Source organism: Cupressus sempervirens, chromosome 5, assembly GCF_028749045.1.
Source record: "Cupressus sempervirens isolate cs-2001-9-10 chromosome 5, ASM2874904v1, whole genome shotgun sequence".
Taxonomy (NCBI): Eukaryota; Viridiplantae; Streptophyta; class Pinopsida; order Cupressales; family Cupressaceae; genus Cupressus; species Cupressus sempervirens.
In genome coordinates, this window is record NC_143122.1 from 572,481,718 (window position 1) to 572,505,052 (window position 23,335).

A 23,335-nucleotide genomic window follows, 5' to 3' on the forward strand; every position below is an offset into this window, starting at 1 on the left:
GGGAGAGCAGTAGATGTAGAGATGATGAGAGCGGCAATGGAGGACTATGGAATGACTCTTGTTGTGTCAAGTTCCCTAGTAGTTAGCACACTGACAAATGGTGCAAAGCAGGTTATTGATAGTCTTGAGGGGATAGCAATGGATCCTTTAGGGAGTCATATGCCAGTCCCTAACACTATTCCCGCTCCTTCACAAGCATTGGGTAGGTTACCATATGATTTGGGGATGAGCTCTCATGAGGATTTGTTTCCTTTTGCTGAAAACAAACATTTTATTTCATCCTATACAACTGATAGCATTGGACAGTTGTTCATGCCACGATTTTAGAAGGATCAACAGTAGATTACAGGGGAGTAAGTTGACGCTTCTACATATAATTTCTACTAAACAAAGTCTTTCATGGAGTATCTATTGGAGAGTGTGGATTTGTGGGGGGGTCATACAAAGCATCTAAGAGTACTCTCATTCAGGGCTCTTGTGGTATATAGAGGTTGGTGGGAAAGATTGTAGAGACCTTGGCTTAGTTTCACGTTGGTATGGGTTGGCTCCTTTTTTATAACATCCATAATGGGATGGGTTAGCACCATCTTTTGCAGTTGGGATCAGCAGATAAGTAGAAGATATTTTCCAGAGTAAGTTAAATTGTGACATTGCTATCAGGATTTAACTGCGTAGTTTTGAGTCAAACTCATTGACTCATATTTCATGAGTAGTGTTTTACACAAACTCATCTCTCATGAAAATGAATTGAAAAATTGCACTCATTGCATCTAGGTGATGCTCACAAAGGTGAAGCACAGAGACTTCCTAGGAGGTCACCTATCCCAATACTACTCCAGCTCGAACGCACTTAACTACAGAGTTTGCTCCATGGTTAAACCCACTCTTCTTGCAACCTCATTTGCAAAACCTTCACCAAGCATTGTGCCTTATGAACCAATCATTAGAAAGTCCCTTAAGCTCATCAATTGATAAGTAGGAGATATTTTCCATAGCAAGTCAAGTTGTGATATCACTATTAGGATTTAACTGTGCAACTGCAAGTTGGATCACTTGCAGTATCAACACACCCAAGACAACTTAGCAGAGGCTGGAGTTGGTGGTAGTGTTTCAGGCACCTATGGTTGTTACCATCTCCATAGTACAGTTGCGTGTGAGTGTCAGTTGGATAGGGACTTAGGGGTTGACATGGTGTTTCAATTGGGTTGAGTTCCAATGAGTTGTTGCCTCCATCAGTGCCTACAATCAGTTTTCAGATGATTATGTTATTGATATCCATTATTTGGGTGTTGGTGCTACAAGATTCATTGTGTGCGAAAGAGAAATTGCATAGTTTTACCCTTGGGATCTAGGTGGACTGTGGTGTACATTTTTGCTTTGGGATTTCTTGGGGATAAGCACTCTTAGGGAGGGAAGACTATAATGTCCCCATTTTTAGCAGGTTCCTATAGTTGGCTTGGTTAGTTCATCATTGCAACCCTCGTGAGAGGATAGTGGGATTTGAGGGTCTCAGTTGTGGAGTTATTAGGCTTTCTAGTGGCCTATGGTGTGTTTTGGCTCCATTTTGAGGGACTTGCTCTTAATAGTAAGTCAACAGTTGGTTCTGCTAAGCGGTTGACTTAGAGGAGCTGAGTGATGCTCTAAGTTTTTATTTATGGCTTCTGGTTTGGGCCCCAAGAACCTTGGAAGGAGCATCTATTTATAGTAAGTCACCCCATCAGGTTCATTCATTATTTTCTTCATGAGGATCACTCTGGTTTTGTCAGATTTCGATTTTAATGCTTCTTCAATCATCTTCGCAAGACAGTTTAATTATTATTATTATCCAACTAAATATGTTGAGGTTGTTATTTTTGTTGGTATTGGATGTTGGGCACCTTAATGTCATAGCTCGTTGGAACTGGTTTGAAAAATTTCCATTCTTGGGCACAAGAAACAATGACCTCTTATGTCAAAATATCATGATATGGTTGAAAAGGTCATTTTTGGGAGCCAAAAGAAAATTAATAAATTATATTATGTGCCTAAATATAAAGCAAAAAGGCTTTTAAGTGAAAGGTGTGTAGTTGAAGCTAAGTTTCACAATGGAGATTATATATATGGCTCCCATTAAGAGAATTGATTATCCAATTGTCTATTGCTTTTGATATATTTTCTTGTGAGGGTCTGAGTTATGAAATATCTTGAGACTGATTCCTCCTGAATTGTTCAACAATTTGTTGTTGTTGTAAGCAAATTGGATTGGGTTTTCTGAATCTGAGTTTTGCATTCCATTCATTGCTGAGGTATACTGAATTGAATCATTTCTATAATCTGATTTGTGTGTCCTCTCTACTGTAATTTTCCTGTGACTAGAAGGCAGTCTATTGTTGCAATCATTGGCAACTCCCTGCTGCTGTGTTTATATACAGTGGGAGCCTGCGATTATATTTTGTGAGGAAGCATTTCTTTCAGCAAGCCCAAGGTTCACTGTTTAGTGTTAGAATTCAGCTGGGAATATTGGCATTTCATGTTGTATTTGCTGCAAATACAATTTCAAGACAGAAATTCCTCTAGGTTCCTCTTCTTAATTGTAATTTCATTGTTATTGAGAGAATAATTCTTTGCAACTTTCATAATTGCAAATTTATGTTAAAGTGTAGCTTCAGTAGAAGTGAAGTACACATTATCATAAGTATATGAATATGTGATTATCATATATATATATATAAAATTACTATTATGCAGTCTGTAATGATAATCATATACTAATGTTAAACCTTGTTATGGTGTATATATATATATATATATATATATATACTTGTTCTTTAATGGATTGGGATGTGGTTATATTAAATCAGGCTATGTTATGTTGTATTGGCTTCCTTAACTAATACTGATTCATGGCACAGTAGAGCCATGACTCTACTTGGCCCTTGGGCCACATAGGAGTCATGTCTCTACGGGATCATGAGCCCTTTCACCATAACTATATATTGGTGACTGATTGTGAGATAAAGAGACAGCAATCGCATTGGTAATGCTCCCTTATAATCTGCGATCTGGTCTTCAGTAAAGTGCTAGGAATTATCAAGAACAAGTTATATTATATAATTAAGATTCATATAAAGAATACTGTGAGTATTATTATAAATAATATATAAGAGTCTGAATTCAGTTCAGACTATTATATTTCAGACTAAAAGATAATTTGTTTTCCTATCAGAGATCCTATTTACATGTACATGGTATTAGAGCCATCCTGATAGAGCAATTAAATGTTTTGATATAAAATTCTGATTTCTTCAAAATGGTGAATCACATAAGGTTGGAAGATAGACTTGAAGGAGCTTCAAACTTTGCTTCATGGAAAATTCGAGTAATGATTATTTTATGAGAGATGGAATTAGAGATATACATAGAGTCAAATAAACCAATACCTGGAAATGATCCAAACAAGACAACATGGAAAAGACACAATTATAAAGCCATGAAGATTATCACAGATTTCGTAAGGGATCACATTCTTTCGTCAATATCAAGTCTTAAAACAGCTTTTGAGATGTTTTCTACAATTAAGAACACCTTTGAAATTAATAACACGAGTAGATTGCTAACCTTAAAGCAAGATCTACTTTACATCAAAATGAATAATGGAGAATTGATAATGTCTTATAGACTCTTATTTTATAAGGATTTCAGAATTGAAGGATCAACTTGCAACTATTGGAAGTCAAGTAGATGACAAAGAACTAAGCATTATAGCCCTAAAAGGAACTACCACTATCTTGGGAAACATTTATTCATGGTCTATGTTCTTGACCTGATCTTCCTAAATTTGAACTACTTAAAAATGAATCTACTCAAGAAGAATCAAGATTAGTGTCTAGAGGAATCAGTCTAAATCAAGAGGGAGACATTCAAGCTCTTCAAGCCAATATCAACAATAAAGAAAATAAAGGTAAATTCAAACGAAATGGAAAGGAATTCAACAAATCATACAAGAAATGGGAGTGTTCAAAAGTACAATACTTCAAATGTGACAAATTTGGTCATACTCATAACTTCTTCCAAGAACGAAAGAAAATTCAAGCAGCTCTAGCAAAAATCAAAGATGAAAAAGATGAAAAACTTCACATTCTATCTAGAACCCTCAAGTGAATTAAACTCCACCAAAAACACTTGGATTATAGATAGTGGAGCATTACGTCATATCACATGTTTTAGAGATAAATTTGAAAGATTTGAAGGATACTCCTCTAAAGAAGTAACCACTGGAGACAACTCTACACACTCGATAAAAGGTATTGGATCATGTTCAATTCAACTAAATTAAAGTATTACTCTTCAACTTATGAACATTTTGTTTGTATTTGGCATAAAAAGAAATTTGGTCTCTATCTCTGGTCTTGCTGATCAAGGGTATTGAATCACCTTCCAAGAAGATAAAGTACTATCTTGGCCAAAAAATTCCAACATCAAGAAAACTATTTCCATTGGATTTAGAGATGGGAGCTTATATAAACTTTGTAACCAACAAAATTTAGCCCTAAATCATGAAGCATTAAACACAAATGAAATATAGCATAGAAGACTAGGTCACCTTCATTTTCGTGCCTTATCAACTATAGGAAAAATTGTAATTGGATTACCTAGTCTTAAACCTGATCATTTAGGTATTTGCAAAGGATGTGCCCTAAGTAAAAACACAAAACGTTCCTTTCCCAAAAGTGAACATAAATCTAAATCTGTACTTGAACTTATTCATACTAATCTTTGTGGTCCTATGTCTGTACCTTTCTAAATGGATGTCTCTACTATGTGATCTTTATAGATGACTATTCTAGGAGAACTTGGATTTAATTTCTTAAACAAAAGGAGTCATTCAAAGTATTATCCAAACTCAAAGAATTCAAAGCCCTAGTTGAAAACCAATCTGGACAGAAAATCAAAACCTTGAGATCAGATAATGGAGGTGAATACATCTCAGAAATCTTTAAAGACTTTTGCATTTCTATTGGGATTAAGAGGGAGTTATTTGTACCATATAATTCTCAACAGAATGGAGTTGCAGAACGGACAAACAGATCCATTATTGAATCAACCAGAGCTATGATGCATGACCAAAATCTTCATACCTCTTTTTGGACTGAAGCTTCTAATATTATAGTTTATATTCAAATAGATGTCCTCACTCAATATTGGAAAATGCAACTCCTGAAAAAGTATTTACAGGCATCAAACCAAACTTAAGACACCTAAGAATATTTGGTGTCTTGTTTATATTCATATTCCTAAAGAAAAAAGAACAAAATTAGAACCATCTGGAAAGAAGAGTATACTCGTTGGATACAGTGAATCAACGAAAGGTTACAGGATCTATGTCCCTGGACAAAGAACCATTGAAATCAATAGAGATGTAAAATTTGAAGAAGACATTGCCTTTAATCTTTCCAAGAACATTGATGAATCATACTCAGAACCTACTACTGAACTAGATGAGAATCCTTCAATAGAGAATGAGAGGGAGAATGATACTAAACACATTACACCTCTTATTCCAAATTTAGAGAATACCGAAAATCCTAACAATAAAAAGAGACCACTTTGGGCTAGAAAAATGATAAAAGAAAATCATATAGAACCTGATGAAGTAGTCAGAGAAAATAAGAGAACAAGGAATCATTCTTGCTATGTAGCACTACTCTTTGAACTCATTAAAATAGAGCCTACAAGTGTTGAAAAAGCTTTATCAAGAAAATCTTGGAAAGATGCAATAATTGAAGAATATCAATCAATACTAAAAAATGATGTGTGGGATGTTGTACCCAAACCGAAGAATAAATCAATTGTCTCTTCTAAATGGCTATACAAAATCAAGCATGCACCTGATGACAATATTGAAAAATACAAAGCCAAATTTGTAGCTCATGGATTCTTGTAGAAGGAATTGATTATGAAGAAACATTTTCTCCAATCGCCCAGTACACATCTATTAGGACTATCATAGAAATTGCAGCATTCAAAGGGTGGAAGATACATCAAATGGATGTCAAAACAACATTTTTAGACGGAAAAATTGAAGAAGTATATATTGACCAACCAGAAGGATTCATCACTCATGACAAAAATTCTCATGTATGTAAATTAAAGAAAACACTATGGCCTTAAACAAGGACCCAGGGCATGGTACAAAAGAATAGACAGCTATCTCACAAAATTAGGGTATTCCAAGAATGAAGTTGATCCTGATTCCTAACCTATACTTCAAAATAAATGGAGATGATATGATTATTCTTGTATTATATGTTGATGACTTACTAATAACAGGTAAAAAACATCTTATAGCTAAATGCAAACAGGAAAGACCTAGGGCTTCTTCATTACTTCCTAGGCTTAGAAGTTTGGCAACGGGAGAACTGCACTTTCTTAAATCAAGGAAAATACATTGTTGATATTTTAACTAAGTTTGGAATGATGGATTGTAAACCAGTACCTACTCCTATGGAAGCTAATTTACAGAAATTGAAGAATGACGGATTTGAATCTGAACCTACTAATCCTACTTACTACAGGTAGATCATCGGATCACTAATCCACTTAGTTAATACTCGTCCTGATATTTGTTATGCAACTAATACTTTAAGTCAATTCATGTGTGAACCAAAGAAAATACATCTTATGGCAGCTAAGAACATTTTACAATATCTAAGAGGTTCAGTTGATATGGGACTCAAATACGATCAAGTTGAAATCAATCTTCATGGATATTCACATTCTAATTGAGTAGGCAGCTCTACTAAATGTAAGAGTACCACAGGATGTTGTTTCGGCCTTGGGTTTGCAACAATCTCCTGGTTCAGCAGAAAACAATCTTCAATTGCCTTAAGCTCCACTGAAGCAGAATATATAGTCTCCTCCATGGGAGCCAGAGAAGTAGTATGGTTGCGAAAGTTGCTATTTGGGTTGACCAAGAAACCCTTGAAGCCAACTCTTATTCACTACGATAATCAAAGTTGTATCAAGCTTTTTGCAAATCCAGTTTTCCACAATCGATCTAAGCATATCGAAATACCTTATCATTATATTAGGGATATGGTACATTGAGATGTTATCAAACTAGAGTACATAAGTACAAATGAACAAACTGCATATGTTCTTACCAAATCTCTTGCCAAGCTTAAATTGGAATATTTCAAAGGAAAACGTGGTATGACTAAATTGTAATTTTGAATATTGAACTTAAGTTCAATGTTATGTGTGTTTATGCTTCTAATTCTATAGTTGCATCAAATATGTAATGAAAGGTGCCAATCTTTCATAGACATATATATTCAGAAGGTAATCGTTGTAAGGTGACAATCTTACAAATGATGGGTATATTATCATGACAGATTCTGTTGTTCTAGATATGCCGGAAGTCATTGATAACAAATGTATTATGATCAATTTAGTTGTTGATCCAGTATGTTGGAGATCATAATACTTGTTATGATAGAGTTCATAACATTATGATTATAGTTATTTGACAAGTCACTATTTTAGAGTGTTAAAGTCAGATAAACTATTATTTGGTTAGATATCTCTAATAGTTGTATCATGTTAAGATTCATGAGAAATATTTGTTATCTCACTTCTCCCTTGCTAAGAGGGAGTGTTAAAGTGTAGCTTTATTAGAAGTGAAGTACACATTATCATAAGTATATGAATTTGTGATTATCCTATATATATATATATATATATATATATATATATATATATATATATATATATATATATATATATATATATATATATATATATATATATATATATATATATATATATATATATATATATATATATTAAGCAGTCTGTGATGATAATCATACACTAATGTTAATCCTTGTTATGGTGTATATATATATATATACTTGTTCTTTAATGGATCGGGCTGTGTTTATATTAAATCGGGCTATGTTATGTTGTATTGGCTTCCTTAAATAATACCGATTCATGGCACCGTAGAGCCATGACTCTACATGGCCCTTGGGCCACGTACGAGTCATGTCTCTACAAGGTCATGAGCCCTTTCACCATAGTATATATTGTTGACCGACTGTGAGATATAGAGACAGCAATCACATTGGTAATGCTCCCTTATAATCTGTGATCTGGTCTTCGGTAAAGTGCTAGGAATTATCAAGAACAAGTTATATTATATACTTCAGATTCATATAAAGACTACTGTGAGTATTATTATAAATAATATATAAGAGTCTGAATTCAGTTCAGACTATTATTTTCAGACTAAAAGCATATTTATTTTCCTATCAGAGATCCTTTTTACATTTACAATTTACAGTTGGAATCCAATATTTGGCATAGCTAGAAATTGTATTGGTCTTATACTTATTTCAGCATTTATTATTCAATTGAAAATCCAAAAATTGCAAAACCAAAATAACAAAATAAAGATCAAACACTTCTACATAACTACAAAGCGAGCCAGCCGGATTTTTTACAGAAAGTACTTGGCAAGCCCAAAATTTTCAACTTGGCAACTTAGCAAGTACTAAAATTTAAAATCTCTTGAAAAAAACATATTTTTAAAAATTCAATCATAAAAGTGTATTAAATTTACAATTGACATCTTGCAAGAGAAAATACATGGTTTCAAAGCAAAAACACAAGTGAGAAATGCATGGTAACCTATATTTGACCTGCGTCGATATTTTTATGTACGTTTTTTGTGTCTACAAAAATGTGAGTTAAACTTTTACGTGTATATATGTATGTATGTGTGTATGTATACATATCCAAAAATATATATGTATGCATATATATACATATCTAGAAATGTCCAAGATAAAATGAATTCTTAAAATTTGTGAAAAAAGACGATTATAGGTATGCTTGCCTTCCAAAAAATTTGTGTGTATATGTATATGTCTGTGTGTGTACATGAATTGTACTGATTAGAAAATTCCCAAGATTAAAATGAATTCCTAAAATTTGGAAAAAAAAATTGAAGCTAGGTTTTTTCAATCCAACTAGAAAACTACTCTGTCATGCAATATTAAGCCACATTTCCACCATCAAACTACAAGAGAGGTAAGAAATGAGATGGATCCATACAAGAACTAGGACAAACCCTTTCCAAATAAGAAATTAATACAAGTTATGTTATTTTGTTTCATTAATACTAGCTCGTAGGTGGGGTCATAAACATCTGTTTGAAGGAATTGAGTAGCATTCTAAGTTAAAAGATCAAGTTTTTTCATGTTAACCTTATTGTGATTCATGACTTTTTTCTATATAACACAATCATTTCCCATCCCATGTACAAGCTTGACAAAATACTAATTTTATAATTGACCTTCTACATCCTCTGGGTATATGACCTGGCTTATGTATTGTGGATATCCATGCCCACCACAATTGTGTCATGATCAGTATGCAATCTTTTACCATGTATTAAAAACTTATAGTAACCCCATGAAAAAGGAAATACACTAGGATTTGGTTAAGAAGACAACATACACAATCACAAAAGCCTCGGTCCTTTTTTTCCTAACACGGTTGCTGATTCCCACAGAACAGGACAAAGTTTTTGAGTGCCATTGATAGATTTGGAGGAAAATAATGACATATCATAAAGACTTAAAGTTATCAAGTTCCCACTATTGAAAATTTGTAGCATTTAAAAGGATATTAAATTTCCCAAACTCAGTCAAGAGAAAACCTAAAATAAACTTACTTGGTGCTTAAGAGATTGGGTACCAGATTGACAAACGAAGGACATCAAGAAGAAATCATACAACAAAACATTGGGCAACTTATCAATTTAGTAGCTGAATCCACTATATAAAAGTGTAAAACAGTTATCATTTCAACACATCAGCATGTTCCTCTGTTTAAGGTCCAAACTTTCATCCTCAAACAATTTATACTTTGTATCGTTAATTTGTCTTGGTATGATATAAACAGAAAAATAAAATCATTCATACTCACTCTTCATAACAATTTAGGCTGGAGGTTTTGTCTCTTACAAAGTGTGCACATATATCTATATTGAACAAACTTCTGATCTGAAATAGTGTTGTGTGACTCTGTGTGATGAAGCACTTAAATATTCCAAAAAGTATGAATATGCATTTCAATGTAGGAAGCATAATTCCTGGTAACTATGCACTAAACCAACCAAATGTATTTGGTTAAACTTTTTACAAAGTGCCTTTGCAGATAAAGAAGCTTATTTTGACATGGTTCATCTATAAATAGTGTCACAAAACAAACATGTATCTCACCTCACCAAGAATCGGATTGTACACAACACCAATCATAGGGATCTTTTCAATCGTCAGTCCAATTGAAACACAAACAAAAGGAAACCTGTCAACCAAGTCCTGTATAATAAGTAAGGATACCATAAAAATAATAGACTTTTCTTGCAAAGCTTCACCATTCACCTTTAGTTTTCTCTTCTTGTTTTGAAATCAAAATAAGTATTCTATTGACATGTACTAATAAGTTAATAACCCAAAATATTTTCAAAGGGAGTTTCACATACAGAAAATGCTATATCTCAAGATTGCAAAGCCTATATCCAACTGCTAAAGGGTAAAGTCTCCTTTTAAAATACTGAAAAACAGATGACATTGTACCCATGAACAAAATTTGTTGTTCCATCCAGAGGATCGACTATCCATGTTGGCGCCTCAGTCAAATCAGCAGTACCATTAACAGCAGAAGTTTCTTCCCCTATGAACTGCAAAGAAAACTAAAGTCATTAACTCTGCTTGAATGAATAAGAGAAATAGAATCTTCTACAACACCAATTGTACACCTGATGATCTGGATATGTTTGTTTTAGATGCTGAAAAATAGTGTCTTCACATGCCTTATCAGTCTCCGTAACCAAATCCACCTGCCTTGAGAAAAGCACAAATTACTCTTGAAATAGTGATAAACAAACACTTTAAATTTCTGTAAGCCACTGTCAATCCAATAACAGAAAATAAGCAGGTAGTCATCCCAAAAACAGGCTTTTGTAGCTGGCTATGGCCAGTGAAAATTCCTCGGCATTCCTTTTGGCATTTCAAACACATCAGAAATCTTCATAAGAAAACAAACATCATTGTAATATCTATAAAAAATTAGCATAGTTTTCAAGAAATATATTATAATTCAACTAGATCGAAGACGAACATATAAAGCACCTGGAAGTAGTGGTTAAACTTACTAAAGAAATTAAATTCTACAGTAGACTTTACAAATGTGGCTTCATTAAGAAATGGACCGAAAATCTAGTAGTAGACCCCATGAATGCAAAGACTGGAGGATACCAACAAGCATGAATGAAATCAAAGGTTTACTAGTAATGGAAAACTTTTAGGGAGTATTTTTTTGTAACTTCTCTAAGATAACCTTTCCCAAGACGGTTATAAAGAAAAACAAAACGAAATGAATGGACAACAAAAAACAGCAGTAATCATTGTCCCTAAGAAAGCACAAACACATTCCCTAACACTACTAGATCTAGAAAAGAATTTACAATTCATCATAGTTACACCCCCCTCGGGGACGGGGCAATTTCAAAACCGGGGGACAAATTTCTAGGTGGGGGGGACAGAGGCGCCTCAATTTCGGGACAACGGGGGGACTAGGGGGTGTATATACTATACATGTTGTACTTGAAATGCTAGTGATGAAAAGATGTATACCAATATAAGACATGAAGATTTAAAACAGAAAATAAGTAAATTAGAATTACTAAATACTTGAACATTGCATTGAACATTGAAGTTCAAACAATAAAATTTTAAAAAGTTGAATCAGCAAACGAAAGAGTTATATTATATAATAGAAATCAAAAGTATGAGTATCCTATCATAAAGATGATTACATTGAGTAGCATGATATCAAAACAAGTACAAACTACAAAATCAAAATGCTAAAATGTAGTGAAGTAGGCCTCTAATCATCCCTCAAGAGATCCGCAAACTCGTCATCACCGGAATATCAAATTAAAAATGTCTTTTTTTATAAATTGTGCTTTTTATTTCTGCCATGACAGGGGATGCCTATGCATTGTTGTTCTCCATTTTGTGATTACAAAATGGAGGCAACACTACAAAATTTTGACATTAAAAACTTCGTATTTCTCTAAGTTGATTCACTATATGATTGGTGAAAGTTGATCAATTAACATTTCCTAATTCATATTATGAATCCTTCTATCAAAGATTCTCGTCAAGTTTCCTTTGTTTCTATAAGCTTAATTAGATTTATCGAATCTAATGGCATATGCTTAACTTTTTAGGCCTTCAAAATCTTTTTTTGCATTTTAATGTGTTTGTCTTGGTTGTTTTGGTCCTTTTGTTACCTTTAATCTCTTGCTCTCAGTCAAACACTTGTTTTGAGCTATCATAGGCCTTAATCAAGGTTGCCAATCAAAAAATATAAAGATTTGAGTGAATTTGTAATCGGACTTTAGAAACTTGATTGCATATTTTATTAAAATTAAACCTTTAAATCTTTTATTTTGTTGTTATGTTGCATTTTTTAATGTTTTTAGCTTAAAGTGATTTTTAAAAGTGTAAATACCTTTTAAACATTCCACTTTTTGATCTTTTAAATCACTTAAGTCATAAAGTGCACTTTTTGAACCTATTTACACATTACCCATGCACTTTTTGATCTTTTAAGCTATAATTTAAATCACTAAAGTCATAAAGTGCACTTTTTGAACCAATTTACACATTACACATGCAACTATAAGTGAAATGTGTAATAGAGTCCAAAAAGTGCAATTGGACTTAAGTGAAACAATTAGACACGTGCAAATTACAAACCAAGTGAAAAGTGCAAGTTAAAACAAGTTAATAACATATGCTTGCAAGTCAATATGCAAATGCATATGAAAAGTGCAATTTGCATAATGTGTAATATGGAAATAGAGTTGAAAACCACTGTTTAGTTAAATATGTTTCCTTTCAAGTGCCAAATCGCACTTCTTCAAGCACATTGCACATTCATTACTTCACCATCATATGCAATATGAAATGAGAGGTGAAAATCATGTTTTTTGGTTGCTTCCATATTCAAAACAACTTGTTTCCATGAGAAACCGCCGGTATCTTTTCAAAACCATTTGGCTGAGCATTACATTGCATTAAAACGCATATGTGATTGCACTTCTCAAGTGACATTACACATGCACTCTAAAACCATAAAAAGCAACTCCAATTTATGCAATATGCATTCCAAGCCAAAAAGTGTGACTTACCTCTTAGCTGCTCATGTTTCAGCAAAAGCAATGTGCAATCCAAGATAAAAACTGTGATTTCTCTCATACTTGCAAATAGCTTCCAAAATATAACGTATAAGTCGCCATAAAAAGTGTGATTTGCATAGAGAGGAGAAATAATATACAATGCAAACTAAAAAGTATGATCTGCACTTATGTATCTCATTTACATACCATGAAAATGTGTAATATTCTTTGAGAAGTCTGATTTAGGGTTTGAAAGGAAGAGTTTTGAAAAAATCACATATGCAATATGTAAATGCATTTAGAAACCCGATTTGGAGGGAGGTGTTTCGTTCCAACTTTATTCTTGCTCCAAGTTTTACTCTTTGCCCTCCAAGTAAGTGTAAATCTTTGATTTTGTTTGCATTTCTTGATTTTGTTGCATATTTGATGCATTCTTATGCTCTTTTCCTTCCATTTGTTCATTGTCAGCCCTAGATTTTTGTTCTTGATCACAAATAGATTCAAGCTCTCATTCCTTTTCCCTCTAAAATGAAATTGCTTGCAAGGTTGAGGTGTTTAAAAGTCTTTGTTTTGAGTCATTGCAAGAGGTATGTTTTTTCTTTCTTTTCCTTGTTTTGTAAATATATTTGTTTGATTATTTAGATGTTTTGCTTATTTTTGGTGCTTTAGAGAGTTAGTTTGAGGAAAATGATGAAAGTTGTCTCAAGAAATTCAAGGTTTCACAGACATTTTCAGCCTTAAGATTTTCCAGCCTATCTAAGTGTTCAGAAAGTATCTAAATCATACCCAAAGCATTTGTCCTCCATGGATCTATCAATGTTGTCCAAATCTTGAAACCCTCACGGATTCAATCCCATTAGAAGATGTTTTCATTGGAATTTTCATGTTGCAGCAAACTCTCCAAGCCAAGATATGTCTGAAGAATCTTCACCTTCCAAAGGTAAAGATAAAATAAAATATCAACATGACAAGGAATTGGCTCATATCACTCCATCCCAAGTTTCGTCCTCATACAATGGAATTAGAGATACAAAGATTGGTCATGTAGATATGTCAGAATTTCTTTAAAGAATAGACATCCTATCAAGAAGAAATGCTCTAAATCAAAAGAAGCAATATTTATTTGATCTCCACTTTCCCAATGGCTGCCCTAGAACTTGAGTTTGTGTGGGAATGTGCCAAGCATTGTGATTCAAAAACAAAATTAGTAAAAGATGTTGATGGGAAAGTTGTCTTGAGTTTACATCTGGACATCATAGAGAAGGTTTTCAAAATATCGAAACTTCCAAAATGTGCAAATATGACAAAGGAGAATTCACAACAACTGCGGAATGAGAATAAGCTTGATTACATTCAGTTTTCAAATGACAAGTGGGTGATCAACAAGAAAATCAGCTTCTCTAGATGGCCAAAGGTGATGCATAGAACTGACTTTTGTGAGAAAGTCAACGATCTAATAATCTATAGGATTGATTCATTCAAATTCAACAATTCAACATTTTCATCATTTTGCTTTAGTTTGTTTTCAACTTTTTGCTTGTCGTTCATATGACATGTTGTGTCACTTGTGTGTAATTGATTTGCATGCAATCAAATTACATGAACCTTCAACAATGTAATTGAATAAGTCTTCTTTCCTTTTTGACTTAGTCAAGGTGATTGAGTTTCTCCCACCTTTTTCTCCTCTTTTCTCTCACTCCTTTGCCTATATAAGGGAGCGTCTTCGATTGTAACTTTATACATGCAAGAAAACTATGCATAATTGATGCAAGTATAACTGTGATTTATTTGTACAAGTTTCAAAGACAAGTGAATAGAAGAAGCAATTTGTTTCAAAGTTGTGTTTGAGAATGGTCGTGGTGGTGTACATTGTAAGTTGTGCTTGCAATTTGTATTGCTTTCTTAAATTAATGCAATCTTGTTTATATTCAGAGCCTCCATAGAATTAGTTACTTTCAATCTGTGCACTAGGATAACTTAGGGATTTAAAATTAAGAAATCATTGTTTATGACTGTTTGTATGCTCCATTTGTGGTGGTGAAATTAGAGTTAGAAATTATCCTCCTGTAGAAGTCTGTGTGCTCCATTTGTGGAAACTCATCTTTGAAGGATTGTGTAGGAGTCTATTAGCTCCTTATTTGTCCTTATAGCTTAGAAATTAGACATAGATCTAAGTCAGTCCACTCATGATCAATTTGTGAGTTGATTTGAGTTTATTGGTATCACGGTTCCATTTTGAGATAGAAGTATAGTTAGAGTTTCATTGTTCCCATTACATGTTTTAATGAGTATTTGGATTCTTTCCTTAAAAAGAGGAAAGAATATTGGTAGCATCCCTTTTTAGATTCTCTCGACTTCATGCTTACCTTGAATTGATCCAAGCAATAGTAAGAAGGGAGAGCCTTCCCTTTAAGGCAGAAGAAAAAATTTCTGCATACTATGGCTAAAACTACTGTTTTGTAGCAGCAATTCTAAAAACTATCAATTGCAAAATATCCACCCAACAAGCATCCCCAGAGTGGTTGAGGGATGTTGTTGCATGCCCCTAACCAATTTGAGGACACCAAGATGTCCCTACATTTCCGAAAAATTGTGGCAAAATAGACGAAGCCACTAAGGACATCAGAACACCGTCCCCGCATCCCTGTTCCAATAATGCTAGGGATGAGGGGGATACATCCCTGGGCTACACTGATACACGTATCTGCTAGCACGTGACAGCAGCAACTTTCCAAAATGGCAAAACAAGCCTATCAAAGTTGAACAGATTAAGTAGTCCAAAACTAGGAAAATATTTCATGGCAAAGCCCTATTTCGATCAAACTAATAATATTTAAGTAAACCTAGCCTTAGAGGTTGCAAAAGAGAAAAACTAATGTTTAACAATGCCTACACATAATGGAAATTCTTAGTGATTATAAAACTTGTTACATCCCAAATTTTGCCTAATTTAAAAATGTTCTTATAGCTGTTGAAATTTCATGCGAAGTCCGTTGACTGGTAAATTAGTTAAACATTATGGTTTCATGTGAAATGGAAAAGTTGGTTATTTGTTATATTTTCATGGAAAGTGAAATGGTGGTTAAATCTGTTATGATGTTTTAAGAAAATGATTACTTGTTATAGTAACCTTGATTTTATAGTGAGGAATATGTTATTATCATGGCAATTCTCTTTTTTGCAGTAGTGTGACGATTGGTAATGTGCCCCTTACCCATCCACCCATGGGTCGACAGGTATGAGTTCTAACCACCAAGGCTAAGGGGTAAATGGCTAAGCAAGCAAGAATATACTATGGATTATCATGAGCTAACTGATCAATAAATATGTATTATTAAAGACAAGATCACTAGGCATTAAATTAAAAACTAAGAACTATTGTGTTACCTTATAAATCAAATGATCTCAGAGCTTCATGTGATACTTGTCATGACTTAATATAACAATACCATAATAGTATCTACATATGCTTGCATATGTATATGCACATATATGTATGTATGTGTAAATTTGAATGAGACGTACGTATACACCCACTTAATATATGACGTATACATTAGATACGCTGTTGGAATATATATATATATATATATATATATATATATATATATATATATATATATATATTGAAGGATTTGAGCAATAAAAATCCACAGATCCCGTAGAATACTAACATGCAAATCCTGTAATAGAGAAGCAAAGACAAGAGAAGGCAAACATTTAGCTCTGACAATGTGCTTGATTGTATTATCAGATTGAAAGAATGAATTGAAAATACAAGAAATCAATCCTGATAGAAGGAGATCACAAAACCTAAAAAGGAAACCCTAAGAGGTAAAAGGCATTTAATAATTAATAATTAATATTTAATTATTAAATGACTAATGCAAATGCATGAAAGGGAAATCTTAAGAAGGAAGTCAAGATAATTTAATCAAATTAATTAAAATAATTCTTTACTCTAATACCCCCCTTAAGATGAGCAACAATGTAGCTACAAACAATGCAAGAAAAAGCAAGGAAACTACAATGCTAAAAGCAAACTTGGGTCCTAGCAACAAGGCTTGATGAGGTACCCAATCACAACCAAATCTCTGTAAAGTGCAAAAATAGAGAAAGCTACATGGGAAAAACACTACCCCAAAAAGAGATGAAAAGAAAGTACAAATGATATGTCTCAAGAGACTTTCTCAAAACCATAAGTATAATGAAACCCTCCATGATAGAGGCATGAGACTCCATAGCTCCCCCAGAATGGTAGAACTCCTACGTCGATGATCAAACCAATGTGGCTCTAATATGGGAGAAACAAAGGCACTGGACAAGGAAGATGAAAACCCTAAATGAAAGGTGAAGCTAGAAGTCCTAGTTGATGCTCAAAAGAGAATGCATAAGAATTCTATAATAGAATCTCCAACGGAGGTGGGATAACAAGTGTATTGAATCTGTCATCCAAGAAGAGATGAATGTCCTTCGATATATCGTCAACAACTACTCTAGGTGGCTTGATGAATGGAGCTCCAATGTCAAGCATAATCTTGTGCAACATATGTAATCTAAACAAGAGGTGGAGGTGTAGAAGTCACAACACTAGTCTCAGGAACAACACATAAGTTCAAGTGACCCACTTCACCTCAATAGGCTCTCGTGAAGAAAGAGAGTGATTCTCGGGTAGTGGAGATGGTGGACCAAAATGAGAGAAAGAGTACAAGCAGGAAGAATGATCAAAAGTCTCTGTAGCAACAATATTGCCTATCTCACTATCTCTGATGTGCACTAAATCTCGTGTGAACTCAATTATCCCCCTGCCCCACTATGAGTAATCTGATAAATAGAGAGAAGGTTAGAGGACATGGATGGAACACATAGTACATCATGAAATGTACCATCATCAATATCAATAGAACCTTTCCCACATAGTCATAACAGTGTTGTTCCCCATCAAAATGTGTGGCATAGGAGAAGCCTCAGAAGAAGAGAACAAATCCTGAGAGGATGCCATATGGTGTGAAGCACCTAAATCCAATAGCTAGCTAGAAGAATATGGAATAGTAGTTGCACATAATGCATGACCCTTTCCTATGTCTTTCCCATCTGTTTGAGATGATGATGAAAAAGACCTGTGAGAAGTAGAAGGAATGTCAATATTGCTCTTCTGATGAAGAGCGATCAAATCTGAAAGATGTTTTGATTATTCATCTATCTTCTTCTCATAGGAACGTGACTCATCATCATTGGGCTTTTGACAATAAGCAAATTTGAGACTTTCTTTCTTTGATGTTTCTCCCTTAAGAGAAGGTGGGCCTGAGAAGAGTTGAGTACTAGAATCCTTCTAAGGCTTTGTAGGTTGTGACTGTTGTTTCTTCTCCTTCTTTCCTGAAGATTTGTGAGCTACCAATGCTTGATTCATCGATCCTATGTGAGAGTCCAACTGAGAGAGCTTAGCCTGCTCTCAAGTCAAACGATCACAAAATACCTCAAAGGATGACATGGTAAATCAAGGACCCAAAGCATCCTTGGTGGAATAAAAGGTAGAAGAAAAAATCTGAAAGCTCCCACGAAGCTTAATAAGAATTAGGTAAATGCACTCTGTGTCAATCTTGTTCTTCCCACAACCCTGTAATGAAGATCTCTATTGATTGAACTTCATCAGGAAGTCCTCAATGGAGGGAAAAGAGTTAGGTACAAGAGAGGTAAAACCTGCCTCAATCTGAAGTGCCTTGAACTCATTAACAGTACCAAACAAGCCCTCAAGCTTAGTCTACATATCTCAAGGGGTATTGCACCCATCGAGATGAAACTGCAAATTGTGTGATACCTACAAAGCAATCAACCACATGGCTTCATCCATCTTGTTCCTGTGTTGCATGACCTCAAAGGACCTCTATAAAACTGGTCGCACTTCATCTAAACAAGACCACAACCCTTTTGAATGGAGAAGTTGTGTCATTAGGGTTTCTCATGTTTTGATATAATTTTGGTTTACTAATTTAAATGACAGAAACAAGAATAAAAAACACTCCCCACAATGCAAAAAACCCAACCCCATCAGCTAGAAATAATGCTTATACAATGAGAAGAGAAAAAACGATTCAGTTGAGTATCATGTGTACCTTTGAAAAATTCTAATGAAAAAGAGCAGGCATCTAGAAAGAGCTCAAGTAGAGCTTTCTGGGGCTTCTTTTGAATCGAAAATCGGAGGTAATTTGAACAAATTAGGTCCCCTAGAATGCAAGAAGGATAAATTGGGTTCAAGAGCAAAAACAGGTACCATACTAGAAAAAAGCCAAGAAAAACCTGCACCACCGCATCTGTCTTGAAATTAGCTTTCCGATAGTATCTCGTTTTCCAAAAGATGCCACTACATGCTCAAGATATCATAAAAAAAAGATAGGATACTCTGTAAGGTAAAGAAAATTTGAAACCCCCCTAGGAGCCAAAAAGTTAGCCCCCCTAGGTGCTCATGTGACTACGGGTTGGGTGAAAGGGGCCAGGCAGGTTGTGGGTGGGGCGAGGGAAAAGCTCTTTGGTAATGGTGGCCAAAGAATAGTGTTGTGGTAGTGTGGAGCAAAGCGGAGAGTCTAGCGGTACGGAGGGGGTTGCATGGAGGCGCGAAGGGCGCTATGCGGTGGCGCAACGGAGGTCGGAGCTCCTTGCAAGTGATGTGCTTTTTAAAAATGTGCAGTGTTTTTTAAAAGCGCTTTTTTTTAATTGATTTTTTTTTTTTTTGATGAAAATCCACCTTGGGGCACGTGCAAAGGGTCATACGACCCTGACAGCAAAAATAAATTGCCTCGTTTGGCAAAGTTGTCCAAATACGACATATTTTATATCAAAATAGAGGTTTTTGGATACTGCAAACTCAACGGTGAGATTTGTTTTTGCTTAAAGTGATCCAAAAAAAGTGACCCCTTTATTTGTATAAAAAATACCAGATTTGATCCAACAAACCTTGGTTCTTGTTTTCTTCAATAAACCCGAACAAGCTGCAGCAGATCTGACTCTAATGCCATGAAGGATTTGAGCAATACAAATCCACAAATCCTGGAGAACACCTGCATGCAAAAACCTATCGCAAAGAAGCAAAGACAAGAGAAGGCAAGGGTTTGGCTCTGACAATATGCTTGATTGTATTATCAAATTGAAAGTAGATTGTAAAACCTAAAAGGGGAACCCTAAGAGGTAAAAGACATTTAATAATTAATATTTAATTATTAAATGACTAATGCAAATGCATGAAAGGAAAATCTTAAGAAGCGAGTAAAGGTATACATGTGTACATACATACACAAGTATAGGTAGGTATAGTATCGTATTTTTATATTGAGATATTATTATGAGTTATTTTTACTCCTTGGCAATAGTTTTATTAATTTATCTTGAGCAACCATATTTCTATAATTCATTAAGCTTTATTACTCGGTGACCATTTTGATAATATTGCCACATATATGAGCCAATGGCTTTTTGTAACTCCATGTTGCCTTCATACTTCTTGCTCGTAATCAAGCTTGCAGCCGAGTAAGGCAAAGATCTATTTCGTTCAATGGTTTATATTGAGCAACATTGATATCGGCAATAGAGTTATTAAAATATTTCATACTACCTGCATTGCTTTCGAAATCGCATTACATATTCTCAGGTCGCTTGTGAATCCCATATACTTTCTTGAATGCAATCACATATAATCTACTAATTCCATTTGCAGTGAATCATTCTTTCGCCTTAGATTCTTTCATCAGTCACCACTATGGTGTACCAATACCACCAAGAATTCTCTTGCACATTTGTCATATGGTGTCGGGTTTTCTATTGTAAGACACAAGCATGAAAGTGTCGTGCATCAAGAACTGATTTTCAATACTTTATGCTCTACGATTGCAACCTTGGGTCTTGCTTACACCAGCCTTGTTTAAAGACTAGCTGAAGAAGCAACATTAAAGTCAGGTCATGAAATACTTGTTTTCGTTTAAGCTCTTCAAAATTTATATGAAAGGCTCGTAGTTATTAGCCCAGAATTAAGAAGGAAGTGTTAGCCCTAGTAGAGCATTGATTTGGAATAATCTATTTGATTTCATTCCTATAAGATTGTAAATACGCTCCATATTGAGCAAACTGCGCCACTTTGCATATATGTTTTCTTTTCACAATTATTAATTAACTTGGAGTAATATCTGATAGTGCAAGCTTATACAAAGGTATTTAATATATACTCTCGGAGATCAGAGGTAGCACCCTTATGAAAGTCAAGAATAAATCTTTTGTGAAGCCATAGGGCCAAGTCGGGCAGAATGCATTGGCTGTGAATATATAATGTTTCAGCACTCTTATGAAAGTCAAGAATAAAATTTTCAAGTATTGTGAATCTTTTGTAAAGCCATAGGTCTAGGTCGGGTAGAATGCATTGGTTGTGAATATATAATGTTTAGACAATCACCCCAAAAATTCATCAAGGAAGACTAGCATGGTTGAGATGAAGGGAGTGTATTGATAACCAATGAACCACTAGTTATCCCTGCATGATAAGAAGAAGAATTATTAGTAACAAATAAGAAATTAATAAAAGTGTTTTAAACTGAGTCAGCTCATGGTAGTCCATTGTATAGGTCTTGTTGTCAAGTCGAGCACTAGGTGATCGAGACAGCATGCCTACACCAATCCTTGGCCAAGTTAGGTTAGTGGCATGCTTGTTGTTGTGATCACTAGAGGTCAAGGTTGCTAGCAGATGGAAGATAGGTGCATGCAAGGTATCCAAAGCCTAGCTAATTGTCTAGTTGACACTCTAACACCAAGATGCTTTGTGGTTGGACAATGGTGCCCCAAGCCTAATCCCAAGGTAGGGAGGGCCTTTCTCAATAGAGATTGTGTCGAGATACTTGAGGGTCTGCAGTTGGGAGGTTAAGCCCTTGGCAATGCTTCTCCTCTCTTCCAGATGCCAAGGCTTGCACAACTCAAGGATAAGATTTGCATGCAAGATAACTACATTTCGAGTATTTTATTTTTATATTTCTGCATTCTAATTTATGTATTGTTAGATGGTTATTATAGTAAAATTAGTTCCTTTTTTCATTGGATTAAGAATCAGTCAAATCTGTTATTCCTTTTACTTAAATATATATAAATTGATAAGTAAGAGATAATTTCCACAGCAACTTAAATTGTGATATTGATATCAAGATTTAACTGTGTGATTTTGAGTCAAACTCATTGACCCATGTTTCATAAATAGTGATTCAACATGAATCCATCTCTCATGAGAATAAATGGAACACTTAGCACTCATTAGATCTAGGTGATGCTCACAGGGTTGAAACATAGGGACTTCCCGGGAGGTCACCCATCCTAGTACTACTCTAGCCTGAGCACGCTTAACTATGGAGTTTCCTTCATGGTTAAACCCAAAGCTTGCAACCCCATTTACAAAAACTTCACCAAGTGTTGTGCCTTATGAACCATTCATTAGAAAGCCCCTTAAGCTCATCAATTGATAAGTAGGAGATAATTTCCATAGCAAGTCAAATTGTGATATTGCTATTAGGATTTAACTATGTGATTTTGAGTCAAACTCATTGATCCATGTTTCATAAGTAGTGATTCAACATGAATCCATCTCTCATGAGAATAAATGGAACACTTAGCACTCATTTGATCTAGGTGATGCTCACAGGGGTGAAGCACCGGGAATTCCGAGAGGTCACCCATCCTAGTATATATAAATTGATATAAAATTGTATTTCATGTGTAAATGATATGATGGTTATTATAGCTATCCTTATGAATGTGAAAGGAATTGTTATTTTGGTATTTAAATCAATTAAAATAGGATTGGAAATTTTAGCATGTTACACTTGTTCCTAATAGCAACCCTCTTACAAAAACAAGACTCTTTTAAAGGATAAATGAGAAGAGAGTATCCTTTATTACAAAAGTTCAATAGCAACACCTTATTGCAATCTCTCAAAAAAAAAGATTCTTTACAAATGTCACAAGTTTTTTTTTAAAAAGGGGTAAAAACTGTATTAAAGAACAGAAAGAACCATTACAGAGAAAGCACGGACCTAGGGTCCCAAGAAAGCCAAAGCACCTCCCCACACATAA

The 23,335-nt window shown here is 34.5% G+C and overlaps 1 protein-coding gene across 1 annotated transcript in view; it reads right to left on the reverse strand.

The window, feature by feature from the left end:
* The window catches only part of LOC149557223 (inositol monophosphatase 3-like), a 71,998-nt gene that overhangs the window by 34,563 nt on the left and 14,100 nt on the right, over positions 1-23,335 (reverse strand). Inside the window, exons 4-6 of the mRNA XM_089831943.1 lie at positions 10,808-10,888; positions 10,626-10,729; positions 10,269-10,353 (exon numbers count right to left, since the gene is read on the reverse strand). Coding sequence (XP_089688069.1) covers positions 10,269-10,353; positions 10,626-10,729; positions 10,808-10,888 — 270 coding nt within the window. The remainder of the gene's footprint in view (positions 1-10,268; positions 10,354-10,625; positions 10,730-10,807; positions 10,889-23,335) is intronic.